At 44.0% G+C, this 21,393-nt stretch overlaps 1 protein-coding gene across 3 annotated transcripts in view; it reads right to left on the bottom strand.

The window, feature by feature from the left end:
• The window catches only part of ASH1L (ASH1 like histone lysine methyltransferase), a 75,174-nt gene that overhangs the window by 3,290 nt on the left and 50,491 nt on the right, over positions 1-21,393 (bottom strand). The window contains exons 11-26 of one of the 3 annotated variants that reach the window (XM_054292769.1): positions 19,904-20,110; positions 18,134-18,280; positions 16,336-16,444; positions 16,003-16,164; positions 15,685-15,779; positions 15,055-15,209; positions 14,173-14,331; positions 13,699-13,753; positions 13,472-13,604; positions 10,628-10,876; positions 10,255-10,341; positions 9,375-9,465; positions 4,423-4,561; positions 3,101-3,273; positions 1,560-1,726; positions 490-530 (exon numbers count right to left, since the gene is read on the bottom strand). In XM_054292769.1, coding sequence (XP_054148744.1) covers positions 490-530; positions 1,560-1,726; positions 3,101-3,273; positions 4,423-4,561; positions 9,375-9,465; positions 10,255-10,341; positions 10,628-10,876; positions 13,472-13,604; positions 13,699-13,753; positions 14,173-14,331; positions 15,055-15,209; positions 15,685-15,779; positions 16,003-16,164; positions 16,336-16,444; positions 18,134-18,280; positions 19,904-20,110 — 2,169 coding nt within the window. Of the gene's footprint in view, positions 1-489; positions 531-1,559; positions 1,727-3,100; positions 3,274-4,422; positions 4,562-9,374; positions 9,466-10,254; positions 10,342-10,627; positions 10,877-12,141; positions 12,207-13,471; positions 13,605-13,698; positions 13,754-14,172; positions 14,332-15,054; positions 15,210-15,684; positions 15,780-16,002; positions 16,165-16,335; positions 16,445-18,133; positions 18,281-19,903; positions 20,111-21,393 lie in introns of those variants that run through there. The other 2 variants (XM_054292770.1, XM_054292771.1) reach the window with 2 other exon arrangements.

Genomic DNA, 21,393 nt, shown 5'->3' with positions numbered 1-21,393 from the left:
GGGCTGGGGATCTCTGGAGCTCAATTTCTTCCCTCCATCCCTGCACTCACACCCCTCAATGTTACATCACACCAAACCCAGCAGCTTTATCTGCATCGCACCAAACGCAGCTCTGAAAACCAAATGGATTTTTATTTTCAGTTCCAAAATATTTTACCTCCAAAACCACTTTGGCCCAGCCCTTAGTGGGATGTTCTTGCAGGCTCTACCAGATCTGGGCTCTGAAGCCTCCTGTTTTGAGCATCTCCTCACTCAGCTGCTTTTTCCTGACTGTCAAATGGTTCCTTTCTTTTCCTGATGTACATTATTATTAATGCCTATCCTGCCTCACTTGTTCCCTTTTATCTCTCTGAAAGTTTTAGAGAGCTTTAAATAATTTAAACTTCTTATTTCCATAGCACCCAGGGGAAAGGGGCAGGAGGAGAGTGGGCACAGCAAACAAACATTATTATTTCATCTCTTCTCAACAATGTGGGAGGGGAGACTCACCTGCCTCCGTTCCTCTTGTAGTTGTCTGGCACATAATGAGGCTGCAAGAACAATAAAGGTTATGATCAACACCAAATCAAAATCACAGTGGAAGGAACTGCTACCCTGTCAAATACTCTGAAAGCCAATGCAGGACACTCTGGAAATGCTGGTGTACCTCAAAGCGACCTCACACGAGGAGGCACAATCATGTAATGAGATAAATTAGAGCCAAACTTGTCTGATTCTTCACATCTTCTAAACAAATTTCAAGCCACAGACCATCATGATAAAAATAATCTCTGCTTTCTGCACAGCATGAATCTGGAACCTTCTCCAAAGCCACTACAGAAACCTCTGCTCCAGGAGGAGCAGAGCTCACTTGCAGAAGGTTTGCAGATTTGCTACCTCTGAGTCTCTCTCTGAGCTCACCATCACCATCCCTTGAGCACCTCTCTGCCTCCCAACTGCAGGCTCTGTTACACTCAGTTTTATTTCCAAGCTTCCTTTCCAGCCAGCTTTTCCCCAGGCTGTGCATACTCACAGAATCTGGAATGACTGAGGTTGGAAAATCCCTCCCAGAGCATCCAGTCCAAACTGTGCCCAATGCCCACCTTGTGCCCAGCCCAGAGCTCTGAGGGGCACCTCCAGGTGTTCCTTGGGCACCTCCAGGGATGGGGACCCTAAAACTCTCTGGGTTTGGATGGGGACTCCAAACTTTCCTGGATTTTGGAGGGAGGTTTGGATGGGGACCCCAAACTCGCTGGGTTTGGAGGGAAGTTTGGATGGGGACCCCAAAACTCTGGATTTGAAGGGAGGTTTGGATGGGGACTCCAAACTCCCTGCCAAGGCCTGACCACCCTTTCCATGAAGAAACTCCTCCTGATGTCCAACCTGAGCCTCCCATGGCACAACTTGAGGCCTTTTCCTCTTTTCCTGCCCGTTGTTCCTTGGGAGCGGAGCCTGACCCCCACCTAAAGCATCAGCTCCCTCTGCCTGACCAAGCTTCTTTTATCAACACTCAGGAACTTTCCAGAACTCCATCCAGCCTCCCACAAACAGGTGAGGAGGCTGAGAGCAGAGCCACTCACAGAGAAATCCCTCTTGGGTGTGAGTTTCTTGGGGAAGTGGTCGAAGGCGTAGGGCTTGGTGCACACGGGGTAGCGGTTGCGGTGGATCTTGTAGAAGAGGTGAGCAGATTTATCCAGGCGGTAATCACAGATGTAAACATCCTGCTCCTTCACACCCTTCGGCCTCCCTGGCACCAGAACAAGGAGAAAACAGTCATGGACTGAGGGGGAAATGTGGTTTATCACACTGGGAGTGAGCTGTCACAGTGTTCCTGTTTGCTCTCTCTCTCAGAACCACAGCAGGGTCACTCTGAGGGGAGAACCTGCATACTCTGATCAAACACTTCCCAAACTTTCACAGACACAAATATCAACTGACAGCATTTTCTCTTCCCTCTTCAAACAGGAATCCCTGTCCCAGGGCAAAGCCTCAGTTTTTGGCCAGCTCTGAGCCACACAAACACCCCCCAGAACCTTTGGACAGCAGGAACAGCCCCAGTGCATGTCCTTGCTTCCAGAACAGAGTGGGTTTCTCCCAGTGCCTGGGTGAGGGTAAGGATGATGTTGGCTGGTGCCCAGCAGTGCTCACCCTCAGCCCAGCACCCTCCAGGGTCCCCTGCTCTGGGGAGGATCATCCCAGGGTGTTCCACACCACGGAGTGTCCCTGTGCTGGCCCTGCTGACCCCAGGATGTTCCACACCAAGGAGTGTCCAGCCCAGTGGGGGTGGCTGGGATCCCCAATTTGTGCATCACTTGTGCTCCCTGGGGTTTATTCACAGAATCATGGAGTGGTTTGGGCTGGGAGGGACCTTAAATCTCATCCCATTCCACCCCTTGCCATGGGCAGGGACACCTTCCATTATTCCAGGTTGCTCCAAATCCCATCCAGCCTGGCTTGGACACTGCCAGGGATCCAGGGGCAGCCACAGCTTTGTGCAACCTGTGCTAGGGCCTCCCCACTCTGACAGGTAAGAATTTCCTCTGTGTATCCAACCTAAATTGCCTCTTTTTTCAGGTTGAAGCCATTCCCTCTTGTCCAGAGTACAATTCCCTATTGCTCCAGAGTACACTCCCCAAGGAAGGAAAGCCTAGGATTGCTGTAAAGATCAGGAGCTTTACTGAGAGTGTTTTCAATTTCCTGCTTGGAGAAGGATGGGAAAGTTGGGGTGATGACAAAAAGATTTTTTCATTTTATACATTTTTCATATATTTGTAGCTCTATAAATTACTATTACACAATTTTAAATCTATATTTAAACCTATATATTTAAATCTGTCATGATTAAAAGCCTCTCTCCACCTTCCTTCTAGCCCCTTCAGATATTGGACACCTCTCTCTCTTTCTGTAACCTCCCTTTCCATTACTACTACTGCTATCATTATTATTACTACAATATTTTAATTTATTTCAACCATTAAACTGTTTTTACCCCAACCCCTTGGGTTTAACTTTTCCCAGTTCCCTCCCATCCCAGGGAGTGTCTGGGCAATGCTGAGCTTCCAGCAGGGGTTAAACCACACAGCTCAGTGCCCAAATGCTCAGGGATGTGTTTAATTCCCACCTTTGCAGTAGGTGTAGAGGTCTAGCACACAGCAGGTGCCCACCACGGCCTCCAAGGGGATGATTTCATACAAGGGCACCCGGAAGAGCTCGTTGTGGTAGAACTTGCGAGACGGGGAATGGTGCGTTTCGTGCGGACGGAAATAGTGGTGGCCAAAGGCAAAGCGCTCCTCCCTGAGGGTGCAGAGGGGACACAAACACCAATCAGCCCAGGACACAGCTCACTCCATCCCCCTGCTTTGCTTTGAGTTCCCTCTCTTGCACTTCAACAGCAGAGTCACACAAATTCCATATTCCACTGCCTGCCTGCAGTGAGGGCAAACCCTCCCAGAGTGGTTCCACGGGCACAGCAGAGTGAGTGGCCATGGCACAGCACAGCTGTCACTGCACCCACAATCTGCTCCAACACTGAGGAGATCCATCCATTTTTATCTCTGATCCTTTGCTTAAACCTCCTACCTCAAGTGTTTCCAACCATGCAGTTGTGGAGCACAAGCTCCAGCGTGGTTTCCATGGGCACAGCACAGCTGTCACTGCACCTACAGCCTGTTCCAACACTGAGGAAATCCATCCATTTCTGTCTCTGATCCTTTGATTAAGCCTCCAACCTCACATACTTCCACCATGCAGTTGTGGAGCACAACAACTCCAGTATGGTTTCCATGGGCACAGCACAGCTGTCACTGCATCCACAATCTGCTCCAACACTGAGGAGATCCATCCATTTCTGTCTCTGATCTTTTGATTAAACCTCCAACCTCATGTGCTTCCAACCATGCAGTTGTGGAGCACAACTCCAGTGTGGTTTCCATGGGCACAGCAGACTGTGACTGATCACAGCACAGCACAGTTGTCACTGCACCCACAATCTGCTCCAACACTGAGGAAACCCATCCATTTCTATCTCTTGATAGAAACTGGGCATCACTTGTGCTCTCTTTCTTTTGATTAAACCTCCAACCTCACATACTTGCACCATGCAGTTGTGGAGCACAACTCCAGCGTGGTTTCCATGGGCACAGCAGACTGCGACTGGCCAAAGCACAGCTGTCACTGCATCCACAGCACAGCACAGTTGTCACTGCACCCACAATCTGTTCCAACACTGAGGAAACCCATCCATTTCTATCTCTGATCCTTTGATTAAACCTCCAACCTCACGTTTCCACCGTGCAGAGCACCAGCTCCAGTTGGGAATTCCCCACCTCTGCACCTGCACCATGCTCACTCCTGCACACTAAAGGTGAGACTGCCACACAATTCCTGTTCTTTGGCAGGCAGGCCAGTGGGATGGCTCAAACTCCAAGGCTGCCTGGCACTCACTTCTCGTTCTTCCAGAGCTTCTCGATGCGGAAGATGTCGAGCTTGTCGCGGTTGATGTGGGACAGCAGCCGGTACGATTGCCGCACCGGGTGCCCGTCGGGGGTCCTGCGGCTGTCCCTCATCAGGTACACACAGTCACCTGGCCAGGGGCACAAAGGACACACCTGTGAGCAGCCTGGCCTGAGAACCACAGGGAAGAATCATTAAAATGAACACAGCCTAATGGTGGGTTGTAAGGAATGACATGAACCCACTGCACGAGCTGCCAAGAGAACTCAGATGTTTTTCACTGCAGCTTTACAGAAAAAATAGCCACAGCTTTCCATGCCAGACTGAAAACAGCAACCTGTAAGGGATCAAAACCATGACACACCACAGGATATGTAAACATGACAGTCATGATCAGGAAAAGGTGTAGGAATTAGTGATGGCTGCAATAAATCTGTGAGAGAAAAGATACTTAGGGAGGAGGTTACTATTAAGAAAATCCTGTCCTGAGAAGCCCCAAGCCTTTGGTTATTCCAGCAGAATTCCAATGAGATGCAGAGCTCAGGAAAGGTAAAGAGAATGCAAAAAGGACTGAACAAACTGGCACTGCTGGCAATCAAAAAGCGTTTCCTAAGGACAAACCCTAAGCTTAAATTTATTCATTTTGTCCCGTAAGTGAATTAATTCCTTAATTTCTCTGCTCTGACCTGTGAAATCCCAAAATTACCTGGGCTGGAAAGGATTTTAAGGACCATCCAGACCCACCCCCCTGCCATGTGCAGAGATATCTTCCACCAGACCAAGCTGCTCAGAGCTCCATCCCACCTGCCCTTAAGCACTTCCAGGGCTGGCAGGAGATTCCATTTCTTCTGTTATTTACCTCAAAATGACCAAAACCTGGGAGGTCCCAAGCCATAAAAGCTCCCCTGGGTAGGAGCAGAGGTCACACAGCAGAATGTTCTGGCTGGCAGCAGCAGCTGCTCAGGAGGAGAGAGCCAAGGAAAACCTCCCTGTGCTGTCCCTGCCTTTTCTGTTTATGGACCTCCAGAGCCAAAGGCTTTGGGGATTAATCCTCCTTCCAAGTATTTGTCTAATCTTTTTTGGAACCATTTATACTCTGACCTCTCCAAGGCTTGCCACAGTCTAGTCATGATTTTGTTAAAAAATCCTTCCTAGAGTTTAACTGTTGCCAGCTAATTTCTGTCTGCTCCCTAATTTCTGCATCCTTGCACCTTCCTGAGCCACATTTCACAGACCTTCATCATTCACCCTCCAAATCACCTGGGCAGACTCTGTGCACAGAAAAGATGATCCAGATCAGATTATCTCCGTTATCCTGTTTTTACAGGTAGTGGGATGTCAGAGCAGCACAGGGCAGGCAGGGCAGGCAGACACCCCAGGAGGTTACAGAAGGGCACAATCCCTCTGCTATTTTGTGCATAACAATTTCTGACACTCCCTTTGCCCTTTTGACTCAGCTAGAACATTTTTCTCATGTTTCCATTAAATTACAATGAGTCCTGGGAGTTGTTTTCCCTATTTTTCCCCTGTTTTTGTGTATGTGTAGTTATGGCTGTTTGCCTTCCATGGATATTGGTGTTGTTAATTAGCAGGCTTGGAAAAAAATGCCAGGGAACCACAACATGGCCCCAGGGTCATCCACACCCCATTTTTGCTATAACCAGATCCAGGATTAAAGTGAAGCACATTATATTTTCATTCATATAATCTCATTTATCAATCTTGTCTAAGTTTAAAAGATGATCCTAAGGACTCATAGAGAGAAATTTCTCCCATATATCCAAGCTAAATTCCATGATGTTCACATGGTCCCACCTCTCCAGCCTGTCCAGTCCCTCTGGATCCATCTCTTCCCTTCAGCATTTTGACCGCACCACAGAGCTTGGTGTCTTCTTCCCATCTGACCTAAAACTGGGATAACAACAGCTTCCCTTTACAACTTTAAGGGTAATTTTTAAAGAAATTGGAGAGGTGGGTTCCTTAAAAGACTTTTAGAATACAAGGAACATACTGAGAGGAGCTACTGGCCCCAAGCAGAATGCAAATGAAACCATTTCAATTTAAAACCTCATTTTAAACCAGCTTTTTTCAACTTTTCTTCCTCACCTCTCCCATGAGAAGAAAGCAACCCCAGCATTTACTGTGCCTGACTGAAAAAGGAACATTCAGAAGGAGATGTAGACTCTTGCTCTAAAGATCAGGAAACTTGATTTCAATTCCAGTTTATACTGATATTCTGCCTCAAAAATGAAGTTTCCAAGGAAAAATCACAGCACTTGTTGCTGGTGCATCAGGGATGATCTGTTAGAATTTCTGGCTAGGTGGGTTTTCCAGGATCCATTCTGACCCCTGTTTATCAATTTCTACCCAAGATAGGATATCCATGGGATATCCATGGGATGGAATGGATCAGATCTGTTTTATTTGCATCATCTCCTGAGTTTAGCTATTAGGGAATTTTTGCAGTGGGGTAACACTCAACAACTCCCAGCAGAATTGCCAAAAAATTAAGAAACAAGTTCTGCAACCATCCCTGAGATCCCTCTGAGAGGGATTTGGTCTTTCTCACACATCTGATTTTCAGTCTTGTTCCTCCAAAACATCAGCTCTCAAGCTTGGAACTGCTGTTCAGGGTGCAGCTTCTCCTGGGCAGGCACTCAATGCACAATTCCCAGGAAAATATAAACCCACACACACACTGAGGGGCTGCAGGCCATGCTTTTGCCTCAGAATGTGGAATTATGAGGCCCTGTAGACACCAGAGGGAATAAAAAGCTGGTTTTGCCACAGGCCAAGCTGCCTGATACACCCACAGCACAGTAAAGGTTCTGCCTGAGGACTCAGGGTGGAAAAATCAACAAGCCCAAGGATTTCCCCTTCCCCTGCTGGAGCTGCATGTTCTGTTCCAGCACCTTGTGGTGGAATTTGCTTCATCTGCTCCCTGGGCCTGCAGAGGTGCCCTGAAGCTGCAGTTTGGTCTCTCTGTCCCCTGCTGATGGCACACAGAGCTCAGCAATGTCCCACAGAGGGACATTTCTCTCTTGAAAGGGCATTTCTCTAATTAAGGCCACCAAGATCAGCTCAGAGACACACAAGGAAAATTTAACACACTTGGGACAGAAATGATCTTAATGCTCTGAACACCTGGAAGATGCCACAAGCCCCTGATAAAACATCATCCATTCCAACAGAGAATGTAAAAACCAAGTTCTGATACAGCCCTTGAAGTAAAAAAAGACATGAGAAACCCAAAGGCTGAACTCTGGACAGAACAGACAATGCAGAGCAACACCCAGCAAGGAGAACTGAATGCAAATTCCAGAATCCTGCAGATGGGGCAATGAATACGCTGCTTTTTGACCTTTCTCTAAATTCCCCATTTTCCTGAAAGCTCTCCTATTCCCCTCTAGCAAACTTATCAGCTGGTTTCACTCATTCAAGAGCAGTTTCCTGATAATGATAAAGGGTTTTTTTCTAACCTTCTATCTGTAGGATGAAATTAAAAAAACATAATCAGTGAGGTGAATTGTGTGGCTGTGGCAGCTGCCTTGGAGAGATTCAGGAATTCAGAGCACAGTCCAGAGGAGATAAGCTTTAGGGAACGCACAAGCAATGAACTGGATGTTTTAATGCCCATTCTGCACTAAAATACTGGAGGTCTGACAGCTTTCTTGGCCTTTACTTTTAAATGTTAACTACCAGCAGTTGGCTCAGCATCATCCTCCCCTGGCCAGGACAACCCTGTGCTAATTAACATTTCTTCATCAACAGCCTGTGAGAATTCTGACTGTGTGTCACTCCCAGCACTGCAGAGAGAGCAGTGAAAAATGAAAGTATTTTGGACAGGGTAATGCCACAAAGTAGGAGCTTCCACTTTGAAAAATAAAATTATTTTTGCCAGAGTAATGCCACAAAGTAGCAGCTTCCACTTGGAAAAAATGAAAGTATTTTTGTGAAGGTAATGGCACAAGTGGCAGCTTCCACTAGTGAAAAATGAAAGTATTTTTGCCACAACTGGCAGCTTCCTTTTGGAAAAATAAAAGTATTTTTGACAGGGTAATGGCACAAGTGACAGCTTCCCCTTGTGAAAAATCAAAAGTATTTTTGCCACAAATGGCAGCTTCCACTTGGAAAAAATGAAAGTATTTTTGACAGAGCAATGCTACAAGTGTCAGCTTCCACTTGTGAGAAATGCTTCCACTTGTGAAAAATGAAAGTATTTTTGCCACAAATGGCAGCTTCCACTTGTGAAAAATGAAAGTATTTTTGATAGAGTAATGACACAAGTGGCAGCTTCCACTCATGAAAAATAAAATTATTTTTGCCAGAGTAATGGCACAAGTGGCAACTTCCCCTTGTGAAAAATCAAAAGTATTTTTGCCACAAATGGCAGCTTCCACTTGTGAAAAATTGAAGTATTTTTGCCACAAGTGGCAGCTTCCACTTGGGAAAAATGAAAGTATTTTTGACAGAGTAATGCTACAAAGTGGCAGCTTCCACTTGTGAAAAACCAAAAGTATTTTTGCCACAAGTGGCAGCTTCCACTTGTGAAAAATGAAAGTATTTTTGCCACAAGTAGCAGTTTCCACTTGTGAAAAATGGAAGTGTTTGTGCCAGAGTAATGGCACAAGTGGCAGTTTCCACTTGTGAAAAATGAAAGTATTTTTGATAGAGTAATGGCACAAGTGGCAGCTTTCACTTGGGAAAAATCAAAGTATTTTTGTGAAGGTAATGGCACAAGTAGCAGTTTCCACTTGTGAAAAATTAAATTATTTTTGACAGAGTAATGGTACAAGTGGCAGCTTCCCCCTGTGAAAAATGAAAGTATTTGTGACAGAGTAATGGTACAAGTAGCAGCTTCCACCTGTGAAAAATCAAATGCATTTTTGCCAGGGTGATGCCAGAGATCCCTGCACTCTGCTGGCCCCAGAGGCAGCACCCACCTTGGCGCAGCAGCAGATCATCCCTCAAGAGGCAGATGTAATAAACACAGCCAGGCTGGGCATAGTGGGGCCGAGGGATCATGGGAACCTCCTGCAGGGAAAAGAGAAAGGGAGTTGTGAGATTTATAACACAGGAAATAGTTGGTTACAGGGGTTTTTTTTATTATAAGGTGTTATATAACTTTCTGACCCAATAGGCTGATGTTAACAGAATTTATTTTGCTTTTTTGATTTATCACTTTTATTTCTTTTCATTGTAATGTGGATATTTTTGTCTAAAAAGGTCCTATTACATGTATGTAATATGTAAGATATTACATAAGTTTTTATTATAACATCTAAATTTTAAGCTTATTTTATACAATTACATTATTACTACACTACAAAATGTTTTATCATCTTATTTAATATACATTATAAATATATTTAATACAGTATATTATATATATCATATATATTATATATATTATAGGTATTATATATATGTTTTTATATATATGTGTATATGGATGTATTACAGATATATATTTTCTTACCTAAAGAATATTCTTACTTATAACTATAAAAGCATAAATTTATGATTTTTCCGTTCAATGTTTGTGTATTTTGCTTTTATTTAGGCTTCTTCAAAGGCTACAAATCAAACCCCCTTGAGTCTGTGAATATTTCTATCTTTCCAATTCCCACACCACCCTATGGAAATATACAGAGAAAAACTGAGAAAAAACCAGAGAAAAACTGACCCCTCATGGAACTGAACCTAAGTCAAGGAAGCTTCACCAATCCCAAAAGATACAAATTCAAAACACAAATACAAACTAAACCCCTAAGGAGCTGCTGGAGATTTATAAGAGTGATGGGAAGGAGAGTTTTGTTTTACCCTGTTCACAGCTCGAGGTTCACACTGCTCACACAGGTAGTGTTCAACATCTGAGTTCACACCCATGCAGTCACAGTGCTGCCACACCTGGAAAAACAGGTACAGCTCAGTCACAAAGTCCTAGCACAGATTATAGCTGCAAACTGCATTTTCTCAACAAATATTAAGGAAAGCAAAAAAAATAAGCTTCACACAGGAAATTCAAGATTTTCTATCAACTATTTCACACCATGTCAGCAGACAGACAAGACCTCCATGCAACAGAAGTGTCTTTGCCTTCCAGATTGATTTATTCATGCAATAAAAGCCCCATAGCAGCCCAGCACTGCTCGTGTCTCTGAACACCCAAAACCCAGCAACACCCAACACCCACCATGCACTTTTCACACTGGATCATGAGCCCCTCATCCTTGTAGAGGCCACAGATGCAGCGGATGACGTCCTCGTCCTTCTCGTGCCCGTTGTCCTTGTCACACACCGAGGTCTCGCTGCTGTCGGCCTCGCTCGCCGTCTCCCCCACGATCTCGTCGATCTGGGCCGAGGCCTCGTGCCGCGCGTTGTAGTAGGCCTTGCGCAGGCGGCACACGTCCCGCCCCGTCGGGGACTTCCTGCCATAGTATTTCTGAAAAAAATGACAAAAAAACCCAAAAAGTGCTTTATTTCCAAGTTCTGTCCTGTTTAGCTCCGGTCTGTGTACACCTGAGTGGCCTGGTGGCCTCTCCATCTCCCTCATGACTCTGGCCAGCACTGTAGTAGGCCATGCGCAGGCGGCACATGTCCTGCCCCGTCGGGGACTTCCTGCCGTAGTATTTCTGAAAAAAATCCAAAAAAATCCCAAAAGAAGCTTTATTTCCAAGTGTCCTGTCCTGTTTAGCTCCTGTCTGTACACCTGGGAGGCCTGGTGGCCTCTCCATCTCCCTCATGATTCTGGCCAGCGTTGCAATAGGCCTTGCATGGCCTGCCCCATCGGGGACTTCCTGCCATAGTATTTCTGCAAAAATCTCAAAAAAACCCAAAAAGTGCTTTATTTCCTATTTAGCTCCTGGGAGGGTTTTTTCCACAGTTGCAGCCCCAAACCTGGGGTGGCCTCTCCATCTCCCTCCTGACCCTGGCCAGCACTGTAGTAGGCCTTGCGCAGCCAGCACACGTCCCGCCCCGTCGGGGACTTCCTGCCATAGTATTTCTGAAAAAACCAACAAAAAACCCAAAAGAAGCTTTATTTCCTGTTTATCTCCTGTCCATGCATGCCTGGGAGGGGTTTTCCCTACAACTGCAGCTCCAAAGCTGGGGTGAGCTCTCCATCTCCCTCATGAAGCTACTCTCAGAGTACCAGTAGGCCTTGCGTAGCTGGCACACGTCCCGCCCCATCGGGGACTTCCTGCCGTAGTATTTCTGAAAAAATCACAAAAAAACCCAAAAAGTGCTTTATTTCCAAGTTCTGTCCTGTTTAGCTCCTGTCTGTGCACACTTGGGAAGCCTGGTGGCCTCTCCATCTCCCTCATGACTCTGGCCAGCACTGTAGTAGGCCTTGTGAAGCCAGCACACGTCCTGCCCCATCGGGGACTTCCTGCCATAGTATTTCTGCAAAAATCACAAAAAAACCCAAAAGAAGCTTTATTTTCACGTCCTATCCTGTTCAGCTGCTCTCCATGCACACCTGGGAGGCTGGTGCCTCTCCATCTCCCTCATGACTCTGGCCAGCGTTGCAGTAGGCCTAGTGCAGCCCACCCTGTTGGGGACTTCCTGCCATAGTGTTTCTGCAAAAATTACCAAAAAAACCCAAAAAAGTGCTTTATTTTCTATTTAGCTCCTGGCAGGGGTTCTCCCTACAGATGCAGCCCCAAACCTGGGGCAGCCTCTCCATCTCCCTCATGATTCTAGCCAGTGTTGTAGTAGGCCTTGCACAGCCGACACACATCCCGCCCCGTCAGGGACTTCCTGCTTTAGTATTTCTACAAAAATCAACAAAAAACCCCCCAGAAAGCGCTTTATTTCCTGTTTAGCTCCTGTCTGTGCACACCTGGGAAGCCTGGTGGCCTCTCCATCTCCCTCCTGACTCTGGCGAGTGTTGTAGTAGGCCTTGCACAGCCTGCCCCACTGGGGACTTCCTGTCGTAGTATTTCTATAAAAACCAACAAAAAACCCCCATAAAAATGCTTTATTTCCTCTTTAGCACCTGGGAGGTGTTCTCCCTACAGCTGCAGCTCCAAACCTGGGGTGAAGTCTCCATCTCCCTCTTGACTGGCCAGCAGGTGCATGGATGTGACACAAGCAAGGGAGGAACTGAGAGCAGCCCTGGGAGGAGGATTTGGGGTGATGGGTGACCAAAAACTCAACGTGCCCTGGCCCTGTGTGTTCCCAGCCCAGAAACCACCACTGTCCTGGGCTGCATCCAAGGAACGTGGGGAGCAGATCAAGGAAATGGATTTTTCCTCTCTGCTCTGCTCTCCTAAGACTCCACCTGAGGTGCTGTGTGCAGTTCCAGGACCCACAATGTAAGAAGGACATGGAAATGCTTGAGGTGGCCACAAAGTTGCTGAGGGGACTGAAGTCAGGCTAGAACAGCTGGCAATGTTCAGTCTGGAGAAGAGAAGGTTGTGTGGAGACCTCAGAGCCCATTGCAGGGTCTGAAGGGGCTCCAGGGAAGCTGGAGAGGGACTGTTCATCAGGAACTGGAGTGATAGGACAAGGGAGAATGGGTTCAAACTGGAAAAAGGAAAATTTAGGTTGGATATATGGGATATATTCCCTGTGAGGGTGGGCAGGCCCTGGCACAGGTGCCCAGAGAAGCTGGGTGGCTGCCCTGGATCCCTGGAAGGGTTCCAGGCCAGGTTGGACAGAGCTTGGAGCAGCCTGGGACAGGGGAAGGTGTCCCTGCACATTGCAGGGGGTGGAATGGGCTGAGTTTTAAGGTCTCTTCCAGCCCAAATCATTCCATCATTCTGTGATTCCATGACACCTCGCACTGAAAAACAGGGTATCCCTTCCAAAAGAAAGAGAAATTTCTTTAAATCAGCTATTCATGAGTGTCCTTGACCTTCTCTGTGACCCAAGGCAGTCAAAGGTTCATGATTTGCTATTGAGCCCTCATCAGGAATGGATCAGCACAAGTTCTCTTCCTCCAGAATAAATTTCTTCTTTTATTCCTGTAAGAGCATTAAATGAGGGCACACCCCTGCTGCCAGTGCAGCAGCTTTCAGGCCAGACAGAGCCTCACCTCTGCATTCCTGAAGACCTTCAGCATGTCCCCATCAAAAGCTTCCACAGTTTTGTAGTAACCAGTCAGGATCTGCTTCTCAATCGTGGCAAGGTCCAAGGGGTCAGAGATCTTTTCGTAATAGTCTGCATTTCTACAACAGGAATGTTGGCACAATGTCAGGCTGAGCAGCAATTCCCACTGTGCAAATCCATCAGAGAAAGCAGCTCTGGGAAGGCAGCACTTACTTTTTCTTTGGGGGCAGGTTCAGGAGAGGAGCTGCCAGCGCCTGCCTGGAGGAGTCTGCAACAGGAACAGAGCTTGGTGACATCACTGGAGTGAAACTTCTAAAGAAAAAGCAACTAACAACATTCAATCTGGGTTAAAAAAAAGGCTTTTCTGTTAACTGAGCCACGGGGAATTGAAATGCTTCTGCAGTTCTACATGTTGGTGCCTGTACCTGCAGTACAGCTAGCACAAGGATGACAGTTTCTGATTTCTTCTGGAATTTTGAAAAATCAATTTCAAAGGACAGCAACATCTGCAGATTCTGGTGGTAAAGCAGGCGGTTGAGGCTAAAGCAAAGTGATTATTGGTAAAGGAAGAAATTTTAAAGAATAGGAGTTATTTAACACCCCATATTTTTCTAGCATTTCCTATTCACCCAGCCCATTCCCAGAGCTTGAAAACATACCCACGGAGATATTTTTAAAGAGAATCACCTTCACCTTTGTAGGCTATGATGCTGTCACATATCTCCTTGAAGATCTGGGCCAGGCGGGCGGCTCGAGCCACCTCGAGGTTCTCCTCAGCCGCCGCCAAGCGCCGCGTCCGCACCGAGCGCGACGTCTGCAGCGCCGAGAACTGGGTCATGAACACGTCTGGGAGAGGAGCACAGGGTCACTCCACATCACAGAGACACCTCAGAGTACCGGCTTTGTGTAAATATTAAAATGGATTTTATATGTGTGGTGTTAAAGTAACCTTGTTGTAAAGATACGGTTTTTAATTCTGTCGTTAATTAAACTTAGACATAGGAGTGAAATAGCTGATATAAGTGAAATAGCTGATATGTGTTATAGAGGCACATTATAATATTGGGAGATGCTCCACCCAGGGGGAGGAGCCAAGCATTCCTACCTGGATCCAATCTGAGGTTTGGGACACCCCAGCAGCCTTTGCCCACTGCATTCCCAGAGGCATCCCAGGCCCATCTCCAGCAGCCCTGGAGCTGCAGAGGAAAACTCCCCCCGTGTGCAGGATCCCTGCTGCAGCAGAGCCACAGCTGGCCAGTGCATGTTCTGACTCAGCTTTGGTTTTTTTCCTTTTTCTTTTTTTTTTTTTTTTTTTTGTACTATTACAGTTTTTATTTTTCCTAGTAAAGAACTGTAATTCCTGCTCCCATATCTTTGCCTGAGAGACCCTTAATTCCAAAACTGTAGCAATTCAGAGGGAGCGGATTTACATTTTCCATTTCATGGGAGGCTCCTGCCTTCCTTAGCAAACCAAGACAAATATACACCAAGGTTGCAAGTTACTCATTCCAAGAATGGATTTACAAAGGTTTTAACTCTTTGTGTGCCGGGGTGGCTGAGTGGCCTCACCAGATTTGATGTTGCCGTCGTCGCGGCACATCCCGTTCCAGCGCGTGTACAGCGACGAGCTGTGCATGCTGTCACTGTGCTTCACCTCCTCCTGCTTCTGCCTGATCTTCTCCCAGTTCCGGACCAAGAACACATGGTGCTTCAGCACAAAATTCCTGCAGGGATTAGGGAGCTATTAAAGAAGCTCTTTTTACTGGAAAATTCATTTTTTAATCTAGGGAAAAGCTGGATATTCAGAGGTGTAACCTGTGTCCGCTCAGTGGAGAGGAATTCCAGCCTGGCTGCTAAAGGAGAACTAAAAGATGCTTTTTACTGGAAAATTTATTTTTTAATGTAGGGAAAAGCTGGATATTCAGAGGTGCAACCTGTGTCTTCTCTCCTCAGTGGAGACGAATTCTAGTCTGGCTGCTAAAGGAGAACTAAAAGATGCTTTTTACTGGAAAATTCATTTTTTAATGTAGGGAAAAGCTGGATATTCAGAGGTGTAACCTGTGTCTGCTCAGTGGAGAGGAATTCCAGCCTGGCTGCTAAAGGAGAACTAAAAGCTGCATCCTCAGCAATTTCAGGAACACATCAGTATTTGCACAGCACTCCATTTCTGAGGCAAATCCCCCTGAAATCAGCCCTTACCTCTCCCTGTTAGACATGGGCTTCATCTGCAGCTGAGGTGTCAGCCTGGTTGGGGCGTTCACACTTTCACTGGGTTCCTCAGGGATGTGGCCCCTCTGGAAAACAGATTGTTCTGATAGACAGGAAAAACTGTGCCAAGAACTCAGCACAGCAGCCAAAGCAGAGACAGAACCTGCAGCATTACTCTGTTGTATTTCTGTTCAAAGTTTGGGTTTCTGTTTCAAGTTTAAAATTTACAAAACCACCAATTTTTGGTCTGGTGGCACAAACTGATTTCCCATCAACCTCACCCACCCAAACTCTGTCTTTGCTACTTACTCTCTTCTTTAGTTTGTGCTTTGACTTCCTCTTCTCTTTCGACCTCCCAGGTCTTCTGTGGGTGCTCACAGGCTGGTTGCTTTTGCTTGAGAGTCCATTCATGCGTTGGCTTTTACCCCCAATTATTCCTCTGCATTTGTCAAAGCCACATTTGCAGAGTTGCTTTGAGGAAAAAGAAAAAAATCCAATAAACCCCAAAGGTCTAGATTCTCTCTCACTACTAAAATGAACATTTTCTGCCTAACACAACACAATAGGTTTTATTGTTTTTACACTTCACAGAACTGTTAGGCCTCAGTGAGATTTTTCAAGGTCTCACAGTGGGGTTTTTACCTGTTTTTCAACATTAAATGAGTGGAAGTTGTAGTCATAGGTGAGCTCAGTCCCAGCAGGCATGTCCTTCAGCGCATACAGCCCGATCCGATACACGCCATTCACAGACCTGAGGGGAAAATGCAATCAAACACCCCAAAAATTCAATATGAAATCATCTTTGTGCACAGAGTGGCAGTGCTAGAGACAGGCAGCAACACCTCTGCTGTGCCCTGGCTCATGCTTGTGCAGTTCTTTTCTTTATCTCTTACAATAAACTTTGAAAGCTAAAAAGAGAACACCACATTTAACAAGAGTAGTAATGCAAGGGTCTCTTCACCCTCACAAATATTTCCTTCCCAATATTCTATCTAAGCTGGCAGTGGGAAGACATTGCCCCTTGTCCTGTCACTCCAGGCCCTTGTAAATGATCTCTCTCCATCTTTCCTGCAGCTCCTTCAGGTACTAGAAGGACGCAATTAGGTCACTTGGAGCTCTGCTTCTCCAGGCTGAACAATCCCAATTCTCTCAGCCTTTCCTCACAGCAGAGCTGCTCCTTCTCTCTAATTAATTTGGTGCCTCCTCCAGAGCCACTCCAGCAGCTCTGCAGGAGGGGTCTCACCTGAGCAGGGCAGAATCTTCTCTGTCTTTTCAACCATTTTATTTTGAGTTGGATTTTCAAATGTAAAACTTTGCTATTGCTTAAATCTAGAATTATCTGAGAACCACGAGCTACTTTGATGTTCAGTGACTCCTGTTCTTCTGCCCTTCCCCTGCAAATCACTCACTACAAATCCCTCAGCAGTATTTCCTCCTAAGTGCTGGTATGACACAGGCTGTGCTGGAATCCCACAATTTCCTCTTTTCCTGCTTTAAAAAAAATATCTGAATTGTCAAAAACAAAAGGTTTATATACAGATAGGTGATTTTAGAGCATTACCCAGGCTTCAACCTTTGCAGCAGATTAAGAGTGTGAAAACCAGCAATACTGGGAGGAAAACAGCCCAGCATAACCAGTAATGCTGGGAGGGAAACGTCCCAGTGTGACAGCCAGCAGTGCTGGATCTGCCAGCAAACTTGGATCCTGTCTCCAAAGCACCCAGCACTCACCAACACTACTCAACTTCTGAGCAACATGAGCACCTGTAAGGATTATTTCCAGCTTTGACTCCCTATTGATGCAGGGCGACTTCAGTGTAGGGAATAATGAGCTCTGATTCCATTGATTCCATTGATAGGAGGCTGAACAAATGCTTTATTAAGCTATACTATCTTACACTAATACTATATTGTATTAAAGAGAAAGATACTATACTAAAGAGATATTATACTAAAGAGATATTACACTAAAGAGATATTATACTAAAGATATACTATACTAAAGAGATACTATACTGAAGAGATATTATACTAAAGAGATACTATACTGAAGAGATACTATACTAAAAAGATACTAAAGAAAAACCCATCTGAGACAGTCATGACACAGCTTTGACCCAATTGGCCAATCAATCCAAACAACCATCACTGGTGTCTAATTAAATCACTTTCAGTAAACAATCTCCATAACATATTCCATATTTGCCAAACAACAAGAGCAGCAAGTAGAGATAAGAATTGTTTTCTTTTCTTCTCTAAATTTCTCACTGCCTTCCCCAGGAAAAATCCCAGGAGAGAGAATTATGTGTCTCTCTGTTCAGAGAATGTGAATACCACAACATCCCTCCCTATTTTCAGATCTGACTGCCTCAGCTGAAGTGGTTCTCCCTCTCTCAGGGTACACAGGCCTTGCAGGGAGCACAACAATCCCTTTGCTCACCATTTCTGCATCTCACAGTTGGGGTTGCAGCTGTGGTTGATGAAGCGCGCCTCGTTGCCCATGCGGTAGCTGTCGATGACCATGCCGCTGTCCAGGTTCAGGCAGTAATGGTCACTGTGGTTGTGGTACTGCTCAATCATCCTGTTCCTGTGGGGACACACAGGGGGAACCTTGTCACTCTGCTTGTCCCTCACAGGGAGTGGCACAGTGAGAGCACAGTGAGAGCACATTTCACAGGGGGTTTTTGTCCTAGGTAGGAAATGGGTGTGTGTTTTTCCGTTCCTATCTGTGGAGCAGTTATTTTCTGTTCACTGGGCAGTTCTCTTTATCTCTTCCACAATCAATCCTCCCTCCAGGAGATATCTACCTGTTAATGTGCCATTAATTATTAACTATCTTCTGTTCATGGGCCACTGAGTGTCCCTGCAGGGCTGATCCAATTCCAGCATCCCATGGGGAGATGCTCCACCCAGGGGAGGAGCCAAGCATTCCTACCTGGATCCAATCTGAGGTTTGGGACACCCCAGCAGCGTTTGGGCACTGCATTGCCAGAGGAGCAGCTTTCTGCTGCCCTGCATTGCCAGAATTTATAATTACTACTAAATACCATAAAATATGTACCAATGTTACAAGTTACTCATTGCAAGGATCTCTACATTGGATTTACACAGAGTTTAACTCTCCACGTCCCTAAAGGTCATTTGTGAGCCTTCCATGCTAAATGGATTTTGCATTTATAGGGCAGATGAGACAGATGATTCATTTCAAACATTAACCACCAATACTGGACTGGGAAAAACTTGATTAGCCAAAACCCTCAGCATTCTAAACCTTCCTTTTCCCCCTCATCTTTCTTTTTGTTCCAGCCTCAGGATATCCCAACCACTCTAATCAACACATGGATGACCTAGAGTAGAATTTATAATTCCTACTAAATACCATAAAATATGTACCAGTGTTACAAGTTACTCATTCCAATGATCTTTACAATGGATTTACACAGTGTTTAACACTCCATGTCCCTAAAGGTGATTTGTGAGCCTTCCATGCTAAACGCATTTTGCATTTATAGGGCAGAAGAGGCATTTTAAACATTATTCACCCCTCAATACTGGACTGGGACAAACTCAGTTAACCAAAACCCCCAGAATTCTAAACTTTCCCCCTCATCCTCACCTTTGGTCCAGCACGAGCGATCAATTAGAATTTCCCAATCTAATCAACACATGCATGACCAAGAGCAGAATTTATAATTACTATTAAATGCCATAGAATATGTATTAGTGTTACAAGTTACTCCTTGCAAGGATGTCTACACTGGATTTACACAGAGCTTAACACTCCATGTCCTTAAAGGTGATTTGTGAGCCTTCCATGCTAAACGCATTTTGCATTTATAGGGCAGATGATCCATTTCAAACACTAATCAATCACCCCTCAATACTGGACTGGGAAAAAATTGGTTAACCAAAACCCCCAGCATTCTAAACCTTCCTTTCTCCCTCATCCTCCCCTTTTTTCCAGCCCGAGTGACCAATTAGAATTTAGAATTAGAATTGATTAGAATTAGAAATGTAATCAACACATGCATGACTTAGAGTAGAATTTATAATTGCTACTAAATGCCATAAAATTTGTACCAATGTTAAAAGTTACTCATTGCAAGGATCTCTACACTGGATTTACACAGAGTTTAACTCTCAATGTCCCTAAAAGCCATGCATGCTTTTAGCAACCTTCCATGCTGAAGCAGCAAATAAATATCCCTACCTGAACTCCTGCTCGCTGACAACCTCTCCCAGGTACTCGATGATGAACTGTCCTGCCTTGAGGGGCTCCTTGGTGCGGATGCCCCAGCCCTTCTCCTCAGCCCGGAACCTCTCCAGGCACTGCACCCACTCGTGCCGCTGGATGCGCTGGTTGCAGCACTGCTCCCCGCAGGGACACGTGTTGGGGGAGCACTCTGCAAAGATCATCCTGCAACACACAGCACACGGTCAAGGGGGGGAACAGGACTTTGGGATCTGTCATGGAAATAAAGTAAAATCATAAATGGAAAGATAAGAATAAGAGAATAAAGATAATAGTTAAAATATCTTATTATGTATTATTATATTAATATACTGTAAATATATATGAAATGTATATTACATTATATTAAATTTATATTATATTAAATGTATATTAAATGTATATTACATGTATATTACATGTATATTATATTAAATGTATATTATATTAAATTTCTATTCTATTCTATTGCATTATATTCTATTGCATTATATTGCATTATATTACATTATATTACATTACATTATTTTATATTACATTATATCATATTATATGATATTAAATGTATATATTATATTAAATGTGTATATTATATTAAATGTATATTATATTAAATGTATATTATATTCTATTAAATGTATATTATATTAAATTTATATTTTATTAAATTTCTATTCTATTCTATTATATTCTATTGCATTATATTATATTGCATATAACAACAATTATCATAATGAAAATAAACATAATAAAATTACTATAATGAACTAATTATATTTATATTATAAATATAAGAATGTGGTATATATTATTAGATACAAAAGAAAATAATATATAAAATCATAAATCAATATATGAAATCAAGATATAAATACAGAAATCACATAAATAATAAATGAAATACTTTTATATATAAAATATATAAATATATAATATATATAATTGTAAATACATATTTATATAAACTATATAATATAAAATAATTTATACCAAAATAGATATTTATATATAAATATAAAATAATTTATAAATATATAAAACATAATTCTATATAATTCTAAATACATATTTTATATAAATATTAAAAAATTAGAAATAAAGAATATATAACTATATAGCTACAATTATATATAACAATAGTATACATTTTATATAAATATAACTACAAATATATACAAAATTTTTATATAATAATCTATATTGATGTAGAAGTCAATAATAAATCAATATGAAATCAATCTAAAAAATCAGTATTATATATATTATGTATATATGAATCAATAATAAATAAATAAATAAATAAATAAATGTTATTCAAGAACTAAAATATTTCTTGTTTTCAAGGTGCAATTCACAAGTGACTCCCTGCCCAGCTCTCACTGTTATTCAAAGGGCAAAACTGAGATTTTAATGGGATCTTCCAGAGCTGGGGCCTCACCTGGTGCAGGTGCAGCTCCTGCAGGTTGTGC

This window comes from Melozone crissalis, unplaced genomic scaffold (genome assembly GCF_028551555.1).
Source record: "Melozone crissalis strain CALT ecotype California unplaced genomic scaffold, PUWL_Pcris_2 ptg000114l_1, whole genome shotgun sequence".
NCBI lineage: Eukaryota > Metazoa > Chordata > Aves > Passeriformes > Passerellidae > Melozone > Melozone crissalis.
Note: the sequence above shows the minus strand (reverse complement) of the source record. Positions and strands in the feature narration are given on the sequence as shown.